The sequence below is a fragment of the Desmodus rotundus genome, chromosome 2, assembly GCF_022682495.2.
Source record: "Desmodus rotundus isolate HL8 chromosome 2, HLdesRot8A.1, whole genome shotgun sequence".
NCBI lineage: Eukaryota > Metazoa > Chordata > Mammalia > Chiroptera > Phyllostomidae > Desmodus > Desmodus rotundus.
Window position 1 is genome coordinate 142,339,682 of NC_071388.1, and position 16,260 is coordinate 142,355,941.

At 38.3% G+C, this 16,260-nt stretch overlaps 1 protein-coding gene across 6 annotated transcripts in view; it reads right to left on the reverse strand.

The window, feature by feature from the left end:
* Window positions 1–16,260, reverse strand: part of STAM2 (signal transducing adaptor molecule 2) — a 60,542-nt gene that overhangs the window by 19,856 nt on the left and 24,426 nt on the right. For 5 of the 6 annotated variants that reach the window (XM_053918677.2, XM_045187404.3, XM_045187403.3 and 2 more), the window contains 4 exons: window positions 9,580–9,674; window positions 3,598–3,680; window positions 3,373–3,460; window positions 2,322–2,376 (listed from right to left, as the gene is read on the reverse strand). In XM_053918677.2, the coding sequence (XP_053774652.1) occupies window positions 2,322–2,376; window positions 3,373–3,460; window positions 3,598–3,680; window positions 9,580–9,674 (321 nt within the window). The remainder of the gene's footprint in view (window positions 1–2,321; window positions 2,377–3,372; window positions 3,461–3,597; window positions 3,681–9,579; window positions 9,675–16,260) is intronic. The other variant, XM_024579837.4, reaches the window with a different exon arrangement.

Here is a 16,260-nt window from a genome sequence, read left to right on the forward strand (position 1 = left end):
AGTAGGTTTACAGTTGTTCATATGGAAAAATAATACAATAATTAATAATTATTAATACAATAGTAAGCTATATTTCATATACTCACAATCGTAAACCTCCTTTTCCCCCACCTTGTATGATGAAAGAATATTCACAAAGGGAAAAGTGGAGGAGTAATTATTTAATTCTATATTTTTTATTTTTTAAGATTTTATTTATTTTTAGAGAAAGGGGAAGGAAGGGAGAGAGTAAGGGAGAGAAACATCAGTGTGTGGTTGCCTCTTGCATGCCCTCAACTAGGAACCTGGCCCGCAACCCAGGCGTGCACCCTGACAGAGAATTGAACCAGCAACTCTTTGGTTCGCAGGCTGGCACTCAATCTACTGGGCCACCAGCCAGGGCAGAATTATTTAATTCTTATAATAACTAGATAATATGACTTCATAAAATTAGGGAAAGTCCTTTCCACACCTCACAAAAATATAATCAAATATAATCAAAATATAATCAAATTCATAACTTTGGTGCTAGGAGAATTTTGTTCCATATGTTATAGATTTCTGTTGGAAACTCAATTTAAGAAAAAATTCTCAATTTAGGAAGAGTCCAGGCCTTAATTAAACATCTTAGTAGAAGAAAATACTCAGGCCCAGAACCTGCTGTGAAATACAATATGACAAATAAAAACACATTCAGAACAAAATCATACTTACTTTCATTTGGTTATATTCATGAAAAGATCAACTGAAAAATATGTTTAATAATTATCCTTGAAAATGAAAATGTCTATATAAATTATTACCTACTGCTTTTACTGGTTGATTTGTTTTGAGAAAGTGGGTAAAACCAGATACTTTATTGGGTAAGAACAAGTGTAAATAAGAGTATTTTCAAATTTGCCCAAGGAACTCCAGAGCAAATCCCTCTGACCTGGCACACTTTTGTCTGTTTCTCTGGGAGTGATAAAGAATGCCCTTTGCAGCTGACCAGTTCATAAAACCTAAATGGCCACTTTTTCTGGCCTAGGGCACCCAACAAGCCTGTTTACTAAATGTAGCTCTTTCTCTCTATATGCAAGAAGCTCAAGAGACATGAGGCAGAGGTAGGCAACTATACACAGGACTATCAAACAAATGACCTGCTCTGAGACCTGTTGGGACTTGTCACCTCTCCTCTATTAGAATGTTATGTCTGGGGGGAAAAAAAAACATGCTGTTTCCCCTCTTGTATGTGTGACTGCATGAGGTCAAACTGTTTTCAGAAATATCAGTCAAACATACAGGAAGCTTCAGAAACGAGTGTCCATGCTAACAAAAGTTTGACTAAGAATAACCATATGCATGTATTTTATTGATTATTCATTATTACTGATCCCAGTTTGATTATTCATTGACCATTATCATCCCTGCACTAAAACCAAAGCAGATGTTTAAGTAGATAGTTAACGCCTTCTCCAAAATAAGAACAATAAAGTGTAATGAGACTACCACCACCATTTAAGTGCAACAGATTTATTTTTCATTTCTGTAGAAAATACAAAGAATTTACTTAAAATACCCAATGGAACAAAAATTATAATCTTAAGTGACTAGAAAAAATGCTGCCACTACCCTTCTCTGGTAAAGGCAGGTAAGTAGTTCCTGTTCTGCTTGTGCTGTTGCACACAGTGGTTCAGTAAACAGCAACTAGAAAGGGGTGGCTACAGAACACTAAAGCCTGATCCTAGTCTTCCATTCACTATGGCTTCTTTCTGACGTTGGACAGACAGTTCTGAGGAACAGGAGAAGGAGCAAAACTAAGAGCTCAGAACCCTGTTAGTCTATCCTTTGGTGCTGTTACCAATTCTAAGGAAGAGTAAGACTAGGTGGGATAATGAAATTAAAAGCCCAACAGAAATGGAAGGAAGAAAAACAAGGTGTGCACTTTGGATTTTGCTTCAAAAATAAAAGGCAAATTTCATTTGAAAGTTTTACAAATACTAATTCTCACCACATAACAAGACAATGCTTGCCTAAGATCTCTGTTCTCATTTCGTACTCTATACAAATTTATTCTTCATTACTCATTACCCCTCGATTCCAGCCCAAGGTAGAAAATGAGGACACCCTAAGAGCAAGGGTCCACGGTTCTACATATAATCTACTGCCCCTCAAAAAAAACCAAAACATGTTACCAAAATAAAAAGTACCACCTTCCTATTAGTTTGTAAGAGTTTGGGAACCTGATAAATAATTTCAACAGATTGAACAGATTCATAAACACTTCCTAGTTTAAAATTCTATCCAAAAAAAGTAAACATAGGAAAACTATACTTTTTATTTCCTGCACAAAAAAACTTCACCTGTCAATCTCTTCAAGTTTTTCATCTATCATTGGACCCATCTGTTGGCAGGTATCTGTAAATATAAAAATACTTTAAAATCTTTAAACTTAAACCAGTTTAAGTAAATTTCAACAATTTTTGAGAACAGAGCACCATTATGTAATACCATGGATACAAAGAGAATTAACATTATGCTAGAGAGAGGACTATAAAGCACCTAATTTTAATACTATTCAGCACCAATATTAGTATGTGACCGAAGTCAACAAACAGAAATCTCACTGTGTTCTCTGAAAGTACTAAGTTTTATAGACTGTGAAATTTGGAGTCACCACAAAATCTTATTAGCTAAGTCAAATGGACTTGCGTCACTGTGTAAAATATGTAATTATGTACAGATGAGATACGAACATTTTCATTTACTGAAGCCATTTCAAAATTAAACATGTGTATTTTCAAATGCACTGATATAATGAACACTACAATATTCCATGTTCATAACTAAACTTTCTTCTAATAAAAGATTTAAGATTTGTCCATTTATCACAGATTTTTCTACCAAAGGACTTTTTTTAAACAGGCATAAAAACATTTGTTTTATTTGTTTCAAATATCTTGGGAGCTAAGACAACACACCAGCACGCATCTAATGACCATATTACTAAGTTAACACAGATCATGTATTATTTTGACCTTTAAAACTATGATACAAGAAATTAAAAGAGGAATAAGAATTTCTAACATTTTGACTCAATTAATTTAATAGGCTATTATTTCTAATAGCCTATTAGAAATATTAGACTAATAGTCTAATATTCTCTGTCCTTTTTTGGATTGCAAATTTCATTAGCCCACTAATGACATACAAAGACTTCCTTCTTGAACGGGATAGGCAGGCCTGTAACAACAATTTCCAAATAGTGTGTTTACTACCTAACTATACTAGTCTGTTTCCCACCAGAGATTTCTAATCTCTACAAGCAAACACAAGGTAGAAGAAAGCTTAAGACATTATAGACAGCTAAAATATTAAAGGACTTTCAAGTAATCCCTACTATTCACTAAGTACCTTCCAAGTCCAAAAGGTCTTGGGAGTCCGGTTTTGAGTCAGTTGGATCTATACCCTGGAGCACCCGCAGGGCTCTATCCATCTTCTCCTGAAAAAGCGATGGAACACATTAAAAACTCACTAGTTTTAATTTGGTGACTACAGAAATGACTCTTTCCAAGCATTTAAGGATAATACATTATAAAGTCTTGATAATTTAACTATAAAACAAAAGAAGGACTCTACCTCATCTATATAAACAGGCTCAGGCTCTGATTTCTTAATTTCTTCCTCCTCCTCATCAATTACATTCAAATTGTCCACAGCTGCTATGAAAACAAAGTCAACTTTAAGTTCCTCGGCATTCACTTTGGTATTTTAGTCACTAATTCATAAGTAGTCCATGATCATCCATAAGAAAAAAAGGAAACTCTTCAAATAGTATAGTCATCACAATTTCATATCAGTAACATTACACATGTTCGATCATTCACGTCACAAACATTCATTTAGTCCTTACAATGTGCCAAGTGTTGTTCCAGGCACGGGAACTACAACAGTGAGTGAAACAGACCACACCTGCCCTGACAGAACTTACATTCTGGCGGACAAGCAGGCAGTATTAACAACAGTTATCACAGGCATTTTCTGGAGAACGGAGTATTTCCATTAGAGTGAACAAATACAGAAGAGAGTAGGGCATTATCTAGTTAGCTAATTCCAGTTAAACCTATGAGTTCTTTCAACAGTCTACCTTTGCTATAAAAATGTATTTTCTATATGAACAAAAAAAATAGTTGATCAAAACCTAACTTTGATAATAGTTAAAGCAACACAAAAAACCTCTGCACACAGAGAAAGCTGAAATCTACTTTCTAAGTGCTACTTGCTCATCCAGAAGAATTCTTTATCTCTTAAATAACAGCATGGAAGAGTCTAATATTTTCAGAATAAAACTTCCTTTAGTCCACAACTTAGAGTTTCCAAAAATAAAACACTGGCTATGTTTATAAACCCATTTCAAAGGATCTGGGTAAGTGGTCATCAGTCACAGCATGATTATGGAGGAAACAGATCGATTATTACATCAGGGATCGTTAGCAAATGCCTATTTGAGCCTTCCTGTGTGCCCAGTTGTGCGCCATGCACTGTGTGAGCGTTTAAAGGAGCTGTAAGCACTGATATGTTCACCTTAAAGAGGTTCATTTTATATGGTATGAGTTCTACCTCAATAAAAAAGGGAGTGATTGTTAGACTAGCAGCTCCCCTCAAGAACCTTATGGTTACGGCCTGATCAAGATGAAGACTAACCTTCAATCCTCCAGCTAATATTTCTCAAGTGTGTGTTTCATTCTGGGTGTACAGGTAATACACCACGCACCTGAAGGTTGGGGGCTAAAGTGCCTTATACAGCAGCTATGAATGCCTGGAATTAATGGGGACAAGATGGGTGCTGGCTTCTTGGAGGAGGAAGAACTGTTCTGGCCATGAAAGAGTACCAGGAATATAAGTAAAAGGTGAGGGGGAGAGAGAGAGAGAGAGAGAGCGCGTGTGTGAGCGAGCTTTCATGGAGAAAGAATAAAAAAGGAAACCAAAAAGTGACCCTGAGCATGGCATGGATGGTGGACAGTAAGGTATCCACCCTGGTTTCAATGTTCTTCTCTTCTGTTGTGACTACAAAAAAAAAATTCTAGGTAGAATTCATCAAGCCATTTGACAGAGTGAGTCACAAGAGGGAAAAATACAGACTGTGGGATAGTTAGACGGATTCACAAGTGTCAGAACAATCATAAGATGCCTACTAATGTTTCAAATACCAGGCAGGAGGGTGCTTTCTAGTGCTGTGCTGCAGGTTCCAAAAGGTGTCCTGCCCCAAATGTCATTACCAGAAACCTGGTTAAAGACATAAATGGCAACTTCTGGTCAAGATGAAGGTGTAGGTAAACACAGCTCGCCTCCTCACAACCACATCAAAATTACAACTAAACTATAGAACCACCATCACTCAGAACCATCAGAAATCAAGTTGAATGGAAATGCAACAACTGTGGAGTTAAAGAAAACACATCCATCCACACTGGTAGGAGGGATGGAGAGGCAGAATGAGCTTGTCTCATACCCACGCATAGTGGGTAAAAATGGGGAGGGATATCTCGGGAATGAGGAGTCCCAGACCCACACCAGGGTGACCCACACCAGGGTGACCCACACCAGGGTGACCCACACCAAGGCTTCCTGCCCAGGGTTCCAGTGGCAGCAAGACAGGTCCCCATAACTTCTGGCTGCACAAACCAGGGAGGATTCAGTTGGTGGAAGAAATAGCTGGGGCCCCAAGCAGTTCCTCTTAAAGAACCCACATACAGACTTACTCAAACTCTCTCCCTCCAAGCTCCAGGACCAGGCACCAGTGGCATACAGGGAGAAACTAAAGTGTCTGGCATCAAGAAGAGAGCTAAAGGACCGCTTTCTCCGAGAAAGAAAGAAAAAGGCCACCATCCCGTTTCTGATCCTGTCCTACACAGAGCCACAGAGTTGGTAAGTGGGAGCCCTATCTGAGACTCCATCAACCTGGTTAACACTGTTTGCCCTACCCAAAAGATCCAGAGGCTCCATCCCACCCAACTTATGGGTCCACCCAAACTATTAACAGTGACTTTTCCATATGAATGTCTGGTCTTGGCTCATGCCTCACAACTTCCTAAATCCTTCAAACCAGCAACAGACGGCCTCAGTGAGCCTTCAGACCCCCATACCTCTTGCTAAGTGGCCACAGGCCTGACATTAGCAGCAGCCAGTCTAGGTTCACAGCTTGGCTTTGCCTGAGAACCTCCAAGCCCAGCACAAGTAGCAGCCATCTCAGATTGCTTTATAACTTGGACAGGGTAGCCACAGGCAGAACACAGGTGGGGGCTGACCTTGGCCTGCAACACCCAGGAAACCCCAGAGCCTGAGCTCCAAGTGGACAGCTACAGATCACATCAGAGCACCATCACCCTGCCCCTCATTTGATCCTCCACGGTGGGCGGAGGTTGGTGGGCGGTGTTCACAGCCAGTCCTTGCAGCTGACTGACCTGGGTAAGTCCCTCCCATTGACCTGACAACAGCAAACAAGTCTCAACTATAAGAAGAGGGTGTACTCAGTCCACACGAAGGGTACACCTTGAGTACCTAGCTTGGGTGATAGGGGAGGCTGTGGCACTGGACCCTATAGGACACCTACTACATTAGGCCATGCTACCAAGACAGGGAGTCTTCGCAGCTCTTACCTAATACATAGAAACACAGGGAGGCTGACAAAATGAATAGACGAAGAAATATTGCCTAAATGAAAGAACAGATCAAAACTCCAGAAAAAGAGCTATACGAAGTAAAGATAAGCAACCTATCAGATGCAGAGTTCAAAACAATGGTTATAAAGATGCTCAAGGAACTCAGGACCTCAACAGCATAAAAAGATCCAATCAGATACGAAGGATTCACTAACTGAAATAAGAGCAATTTACAGGGAAACAACAGTAGAATGGATGAAGCCCAGAATCTAATCAATGACTTGAAACATGGGAAAACAAAAAGCAACCAAGCAAAACAAGAAGAAAAAAGAATCTAAAGAAATGAGGGTAGAATAAGTTGCCTCTGGGACAACTTCAAGCATTCCACAATTTGTATCACAGGGGTGCCAGAAGGAGAAGAGAAAGAGCAAAAAGTTGGAAATCTATTTGAAAACACAATGAAGAAAACTCTCCTAATTTGGGGAAGGACATAGAATACAAGTCCAGGAAGCACATAATCCCAAACAAGATGGATACAAAGAGGCCCATTCCAAGACACATCATAGGTTAAAGATAGAGAATCTTTTTTTTTTTAAAGATTTTATTTATTTATTTTTAGAGAGGGGAAGGGAGGGAGAAAGAGAAGGACACAAACATCAACCTGTGGTTGCCTCTTGCATGCCCCCTAATGGGAAGCTGGCCCACAACCCAGGCATGTGCCCTAGATTGGGAATTGAATCAGTGACCTTTTGCTTTGCAGGCTAACACTCAACCACTGAGCCACACCAGCCAGGGCAAGAAAAAATCTTAAAAGCAGCAAGAGAAAAGTAGTTAGTTACCTACAGGGAAGTTCCCATTAGACTGTCAGCTCATTTCTCAAAAGAAACTTTGCAGGCTAGAAGCGCAAGAAATATCCGAAGTCATGAAAAATAGGGACCTACAGCCAAGACTGCTTTACCCATGAAAGATATCATTTAGAACTCGAGTGGAAATAAAGAGCTTCCTGGGCAAGAAAAAACTAAAGTTCTTCATCACCAAACCATTATTGTATGAAATATTAAAGGGATTTACGAAAAAGAAGATCGAAACTATGAACAATAAAATGGCAACAAATATGTATCTATCAACAAATCTAAAAAACAAACTAAGCAAATAAGAATAGAGACAGAATCATAGATAAGGAGAGTATTTTGATGGCTGCCAGATGGGAAGGGGCTGTAGGGGAACCAGTGAAGTGGTGAGGGGATTAAGAAGCACAGATAGGGCCCTGGATGGTGTGGCTCAGTGGACTGAGCACTGGCCTGCGAACCAAAGGGTCACTGGTTTGATTCCAAGTCCAGGGCACACACCTGGGTTGCAGGCCTCATCCCCAGTAGGGGACATGCAAGAGGCAACCATACACTGATGTTTCTCTCCCTCTCTTTCTCTCTCCCTTCCCCTAAAAATAAATAAGTAAATAAAATCTTTTTTAAAAAAGTACAAATAGGTAACTACAGAATAGCCATGGGGATGTAAAGTACCATATAGAAAATGTAGTCAAAGAACTTACGTGCATGACCCATGGACATGAACAATGGTGTGGGGATTGCCCGAGGGAGTGGGGTTTGCTCGATGGAGTGGGGTAAAGGGGGAAAAAGAGGAACTATAATAAAAAAAAATCAATAAATGTTTTTTAAAAATTAAAAAATAAATAAAAAAATCACACCAATTGTTTTTTGGTCAGATTGGCAAAAAGTGTATTCTGTGTGTGCCACAGAATTTTAATTAGTTTATGTGAGCCATGAGATGAAAAAGGTTGAAAATCACTGTTATATACAATGCACAGAGCTTTCGACTGGAGTCTTCCAGAACTGGTAAGGACCAACGTGTCCCACAAGGAGTCGTTATAGAGACAGACTGGCTGACTTCAGAATCCCAGCTACTTCACCTAGTAGCCACATGACCTCTGAGCCTCAGTTTCCTTACCTGTAAATGGAGTAACAAAAGTACCTCTTCTCACAGACTTGTGAGGATTATATTAACAGTGAAAGCAAAGGAGTTAGCAAAATGCATGATACATGACGGCTCAAACACCACTGAGCTCTTTTATTTCTGATCACCACCATTATTCATATTATTATTACCTGACCTTTACATTCAGCTCTGGTCACCTCCCCGCTGGCATAAAAAATAAAAACTTTCTCTGCACGGTTGACAGCAGCTGAGGGGACCTGTCTGTAGTTACGAAACTGAGTGAGGGAACCTACTATCTTGAGTACATTACTTTAATATTGTCTGGAGCACCCTAGGACCAAATCAAGGTAGAGAGAAGTCTAAAACTTAGGAGTACTTCTAACCCCGGTAATCACACTTGGCACAGCAATTGTCAACCAGCCCCTCCCCCCACAGCCCCTCCTTCCACACTGTGGTTCAGTGATGAATAAAACCAGCATTCTTTGTAATGAACAGACACAAATGGCCTCTTAAATTGTAATTAGGTTGATTTAAATGTTTACTTGATCACAGATTATTTTATGTCTTACACGTAACTACATATGTTAGTTGTCAAAGGATTTAAAATATTAAGGAAATAATTCTTGGGATTGACCTGGTTAAATTAACCCCTTAATCTGGTTAAGAAGTAAGTTAAAGTTGCTCTGGCTGGTATGGCTCAGTGGTTGAGTGCCAGCCTGCGAATCAAAAGGTCACTAGTTCGACTCCCAGTCTAGGGGAAATGCTTGGGTTGTGGGCCAGGTCCCCAGTAGAAGTAAGGCAACCATACACTGATATTTCCCTCTCTTTCCCTCCCTTCTCTCTAAAAGATAAATAAGATCTTTAAAATAAAGTAGGTTAAATTGTATTGCCTATAAATGTTTTTGAACAAGAGTTAAATGCTAATTTACTTTACAGTCAAAATTAAACTATAAATTCAAGTACAAAAAGCTTTAATAAACTTAACCTTTCCTAAGATTTAACTTACCTGCCTCAGACTCCATGTTTAAATTTGTTGTTACAAAATTAGATGGGAAGAGTCCTACTCCTCTGTGATTTTCTCCTTTCCACCAGTTGGCATCACTGCAAATACAGTGCAAAAATGTCATTTGTTTCTATACATTTTAGTGCATTTATGTCAAGATGAATTAAAATAAAAATGAAATTTAGCCTACTTTGAAAAATATTAGTTCACATGCAACTATATTTAAAAGTAGTTCTTAATTTAATAAAAGGTATAGAAAAGCACAAATAAAACAAATCCATATTCCCATACTTACATTTAGAACCAATTAGTAACTGGTCACATTTTATTCTAGGCTTTTAAAATAATAAGATTATAGATAACACTGAAGTCCCCTCTATCAACCACCACACCATGCTAGTATGTAGCTTTCCTGCCAGTGCATTTTTTATTCACTTATAAGTATCTTTAAGCCTAACTCTATGGATTTAGATGTTAATCATTATAGATCTTTTTAATTTTATACATTAATACTTTCAGATCTTTGATTCAGAGGTTTATCCTTTTTAAATCAAAGTTCCATCACACAAACAGGGCATATTTGATTTATCTATTCCCATACACATGGACATTTAGGAATTTCCAGCCTTTCACCATTATAGAGATTGGGGTAATGATCACTCCAGATTCTGGGGCACACATGCAACAACTCTCTAGGCTTATGCACAAACATGGACTTGCTGGGTCACAAGATATAAGCATTTCTGATTTTACTAGATATTGTCAAATGTTCCCTAAAGGGGTCAAGGCAATTCACTACCCTCCTTCCCTAAGCAGCAATTCAGAATGTCATTTCCCCTCATGTGTGTCAACTGTCCAAGCAACACTTGGTATCAGAGAGGAGAGAAATCGTCTCATTTGCACTCCCAAGTAGCCATGTGACTGTTGGCCTCTCGGAAGGCCTCCTCTGTAAACTGCCTCATTCACGTCTTCTGTCCACTTTTGCCCCTACGGGGTCTTCTGTCTTTTTCATGGACCTGTAGGAGTTCTTTCTGTGTCCTGGATAGCAACTGTTTGTCTGAGCTTCATTATGAAAATGCCTTCTCTCAAACTTGTCTTTTAACATGTTTTGGGGTTTTTTATTCCGTGTTTTTTGTTCACTGCTATCAAATTTAACAATCTTTTTTTTTTACGACTTACAACTTTTTAAAGAAATCTTTCTCTATCCTTGAATTCTTAAATCTTTTCTATATACTTGTTTGTAATAGTTCCAGTTTTCTTTTTCATTCCATTCCATGTTTAGATCTTTTAAGTCTTCTGGAATGAAATTTTATGTACTGTGTGAATCTGAATCAAATTTTATTTGGATTGTATAAAGAGCCATTCACCCCAGCAAAATTTACTGAATAACAGCATTCCTTTTTTACTGATTTATCATTTCCTATCTTTCAAACAGCAAGCTGCTATCCATTCATGAACCTATTTCTGGATTCTATTCTGTTGCAAGTCTATATATTTATTACTAGAGCTTATTAATATGCCTTGATTCCTGGCAAGGCAAGGACCCTCTCTGTCATTGTGCACCTTCACATTTCTACATTAATATTAAAGTGTTTTCAAGTTCTCTCTAAAAAACTGTGTTGAGACTTTAATTGGAAATGCACTGAATTTATGCATTCATATGGGAAAAATTAAATCTACATTGGGAGATACTGGCTTCATGGTAAAGAAACAATATTATTTCTTTACCATGAAACCAGTATCTCCCTCCATTTATATTTATGTATATGTCATATATATTTACATTCCTTTATATCTTTCAAAGAATTTTACATATTCTTTTTCCATAAAGGCTTTATACATCTTTGTTAGATTTATTTTTTCTTGATTATTTTTAATTTTTGTTACTACTGAGAATGGAATATTTCAATTACATTTTCTAAGTAGTTGTAATTACAGTAAAGTATACCACTGATTTTGTATGTTGAGCTCATACCCAACAACCTCAATGAACTCTTACCAGTTTTAATAGTTTGCCCATTGATTCTCTTGAACTTTCTCTACAGGTAATCATAAAATCTAGAAATAATGGTAATTTATCTAAAATTTGACTTATTGAGCAAGCATTCTTAAAAATGAAACTTAAAGATTAATTAACTTCTATGACTCCGAAACATGATTTCATTAAAAAGTACAAGGAGAATTTACTAAGGCATCATTCACATGCTGATGGCTCGTGCCCCTGAGAATGATGCTCGTCGGTCGGATCACAGGTGTCTCTTTCCATGAAGGTTGCGCTTGTTGTGAAGGAGACGTGCAACAAAGGCTTTGTTTCTTTCATTTTTGGGGGCCCACTAGTACTGTGATTTTAATAAAATTTAGCACTGATGTAAAAAAGAAGTGCTACAAAAATACGAAAGAGCTATGTATTGCCCAAATTCTTAAAGCCAGAAAATAACTGACATACTGACAGTTCTAAGGTATTGTATCTATAGGATGAGAAACTCTCCCTTATGCTCACATACTTTCTTAAGGTGAACTTTCCATTTTAAAAAGGGAAGTTGAACTTAAAGGAATTTTTAGATAAAACCAGAGAACCCAAACCTGTGAAACTGATGCATGGATTTTACTCGAACCTATCAACAATTTTATGTGTAGCATTCCTTAGTGGTTCTACTACTGCAGGATAATTTCCCTCCCGACCTCTACTGCAAACACCTTGATGAAATATAAAAGTAGTCAAGACACCCAAATGCCATGTGAAAGCATGACGACTCCTTCCCAGCCCTAATCCAGCTCTATATGCTCTCCATTGACAATCAGTTGATTGTATGGAATGTTAATGGCACAAAGTATGTAAATTCCTAAATTAGGGTAATTTGGCACTGTAGTTTCACATAAACCATTTGATAATTAAGGAAAATTGCAGCATTTATATTTACAGATGTTTATGTTAAGAAAGTCAGTCACAGTTGAGTGAAAAATGATGCAAATATAAGAGACATAAATTTTACCTTCGACAAATTGACTAGTCAGCTAACATTTATGAAAGCCCACCAAAGAGGGGCCAGACACCGGACTAAACACTGGAGTTACAAGGATAATTAAGAAACAGTTTCTGCCCTCAAGAAATTTAAAATTTAGTACTATACTTTTCAACCCTCCCTACCAACTAAGACATGTTATCTTGCTTTACCTTCTGGGATTTGTTTTCTCCTTCCCCCTTCCTCCCACCCAGGGAAGTGCTGACCCTCTGCAGAATCAATTCATCTAGCAGGAGAGACACATGTGAAAAAGTAATTATAGTACAATATGAGAAATGCTATCAGTTACATTCAGGGAGCTGGAGCAGCACCAAGACAGAACTCCTAATTTACAGGTAAAGGCAGGGAAGGGTTTAAAGGCTTCTCAGTGGATAAAAAATCTGACATGGGTTTTGAAGGTTTAGTAGGCACTCATCAGGAGGAAAAGGAAATGAGGGCTGCGGACATAAAAATGCCCCTCTCCATTATGGATAAGCAAGAAAATAAAAAATATTAAGAAATAAAATACTTTACCCACTGAGGTAAACACAAAACAAAGTTATCTTGTCTCATTTTAGGTCTCAACATAAATGAAAATCTAGCCTCTGACTTCTTCACCAAAACAACTTACTTGCTGACTCTTACAATGACAACGGCTGAAGACAAGTGATGTCCTTTACAGATTTGACAATCATGTGAGAACAGTGCTATTTCTACCACAAACATGCATATAGTAAACCTGGACACTAGGTAATCTTGTGGGGGTCTTTTCCTCAAATTATCTGTTTTATTTTTTATTTTGGGGAACGAATGCTTGGCCTGGACTCCCTTGCAAACCTTCCTTGCAAGTAAAGTTCCTTTTCTTTTCTAAATGCGTTTGCTTCTTTGACAGGGCTTTCTGGGCAGAGAGAACCAAATGTACAATGCCACAAAAGTCTAATCACAACATGACATTTTTGGAGCTGCAAGAATTCCACTTAATTATTTGAAATGGTACATACAGAACAAACAAGGAGTGGCGAGATAAAGCTAAAAATGGAGAGAGTAAAAAGCTTTATTGGCACACTGTTAAGAAATGTGCGCCTTTTCTATCAGCTCCACGTTTCTTAAGGTGAAGTCCAAGAACGCTGCATTTTCAAGGACTTTTTTCAAGTTCTACATGTGAAATTTTTAATTTTGTATTTTCATTTCCATGGCAATGTAAATACAAGGAACATAGTCATATTCTAGATCATCTAGATTACCTCCATTTAACCTAAGCCTGCCACTTAACTTTAGTAACCAAGTTTGTCTTTCCGTTTAAAATCTTGCAATGATAACCAACCACCCAGAATGACAACACTTAACCTATACATGTTGATACATATGTCTATGGCAATTTTAAGACTGGGTATCCTATCCTCAAAATGAGGGCAATCAACTTACACATTCCATCATATTCATGTTGCACTCTCTCAGCAATTACAAAGAATAAAGTTCTTCGGTATAGTATCAACTGAAAATTGTTTTGCATGAGTCTAAGTTATTTAATGAATTTGTGCTTTACTTAGACATCAGTGAAAATAACACATGCAGCACAGTAACATAACCCTTTACTCACTGCGAGCCCATAGCCTGCAACAGGTACACAATGCTGCGCCAACACCAAGTGACATCAAGGGATACCATACGTATGAAGGAGTCACACAGTTACAAAAGAAAAACTCAGAGATGCAGTTATCACAACGCAGGGCAATACAAGACCTGCTACAGAGAGTGATGAGGTACTGGGCCATTTATTAGTAATTTACTTACTACAGGAGCAATTAATTTTAGAAAAATCTGTTATTAAAACAATGCTCAAAATTTGAATCTCAGAGCAAAAACTACTCCGTTTTAGTTTTGTTTCTATTTTACAAATGTGTTAAAATTTAAGAGTAACAGAAGTGTAAATGTAAGTGATTTTGTACATATTCTAACTAAAACTACACTCAGAAGCCTGAGCGTTCAGACTGTCAGTGTTCAAGGCCCACACTACCTCTTTATCTTCGTATCTGTTTACTCTCCTTCAAGGATCATGTGCTTCATCACAAATGGTTATTTTTAAAAAAGCAAAAAACTTCTGTGAACATAGTGTTATATGACTGCCTAGGAGACCTTTGTTTTCATATTCTGGGTTATTGCAAAATCTTTCCTGTCCTGTCAAAATCAATCAAAGTTCACCTGAAATGGACCCTGGATAGGCCTTCTTTCCCAGGTGCTCACACCACAGGCTAATCTGCTCCCTTTGGACCCCAACATGACTTCTTTTATGCCATTCACATTCTGCATTCCATACAATCGCCTGTACAGTAATTTTAACTCCCACACTTTATTCTAGGTTTCAGATGGCAGAACTAAACAGAACCTATTACATAACAGTTTCTCAATATTTACCACGACACAGTAAAACCATTTTTGTGTACTATCCATTTAAAAAATACGCTACACTAAGCTTCCGGCCAAGATGGAGGCGTAGGTAGATACACTTTGCCTACTCGCACAACCAAAAAAAGGCCAACAACAAATTTAAAAACAAAAAACAACCAGAACTGACAGAAAATCAAACTGTATGGAAGTTCGACAACCAAGGAGTTAAAGAAGAAACATTCATCCAGACCAACAGGAGGGGCGGGGTCAGGCAGCTGGGATGAAGAGGATGCGTGGCAAGGCAGCGGCTGGCAGACTGGGTGGTCCCACATTTGTGTACAGATAAACTGGGAGGAACAACTGGGGAGCAAGACAGATCACACAACCTAGGGTTCCAGCATGGGGAAATAAAGCCTCAATACTCTGACTGTAAAAATCTGTGGGCACTGCAGCAGCAGGAGAAACTCCCAGCCTCACAGAAGAGTTTGTTGGAGAGACCCACAGGGTCTTAGAACGTCCACAAACCCACCCACCCGGGAATCAGCACCAAAAGGGCCCCATTTGCTTATGGGTAGTGGGGGAAGTGACTGAAAGCCCACCAAGAGCTGACCAAGCAACACTGTTCCCTCTTGGATCCCTCCCCTATATACAGCACCACAATGCAGTGATGTGAGTTGCCCTACCCTGGCAAATACCTAAGGCTCCATGCCATACTATGTAACGGGAGCACCAAGACAAAAAAAAAAAAAAAAAAAAAAGGGCCCAAATGAAATAACAGATCAAAGCTATGAAGAGATGACCAACATCTCAGGTGCAGAGTTCAAAATGCTGGTAATCAGGATGCTCACAGAAATGACTGAGTATGGTCGCAAAAGAGAGGAAGAAGCAAAGGTTATGTAAAGTGAAATAAAGGAAAATGGACAGGGTAACAACAGTGAAGGGAAGGAAACCAGGACTCAAATCAACGATTTGGAGAAGGAAGAAACATTCAACCAGAACAGAATGAAGAAACAATAATTCAAAAAAACTAGGAGAGGCTTAGGAACCTCTGGAACAACTTTAAACATTCCAACATCTGAATCATAGGCGTGCCAGAAGGAGAAGAGGAAGAGCAAGAAATAGAAAACTTATTTGAAAAAATAATGAAGGAGAACTTCCCCAATCTGGCAAAGGAAATAGACTTCCAGGAAGTCCAGGAAGCTCAGAGAGTCCCAAAGAAGTTGGACCCAAGGAAACACAAACCAAGGCACATCATAATTACATTACCCAAGATTAAAGATAAGGAGAGAATCTT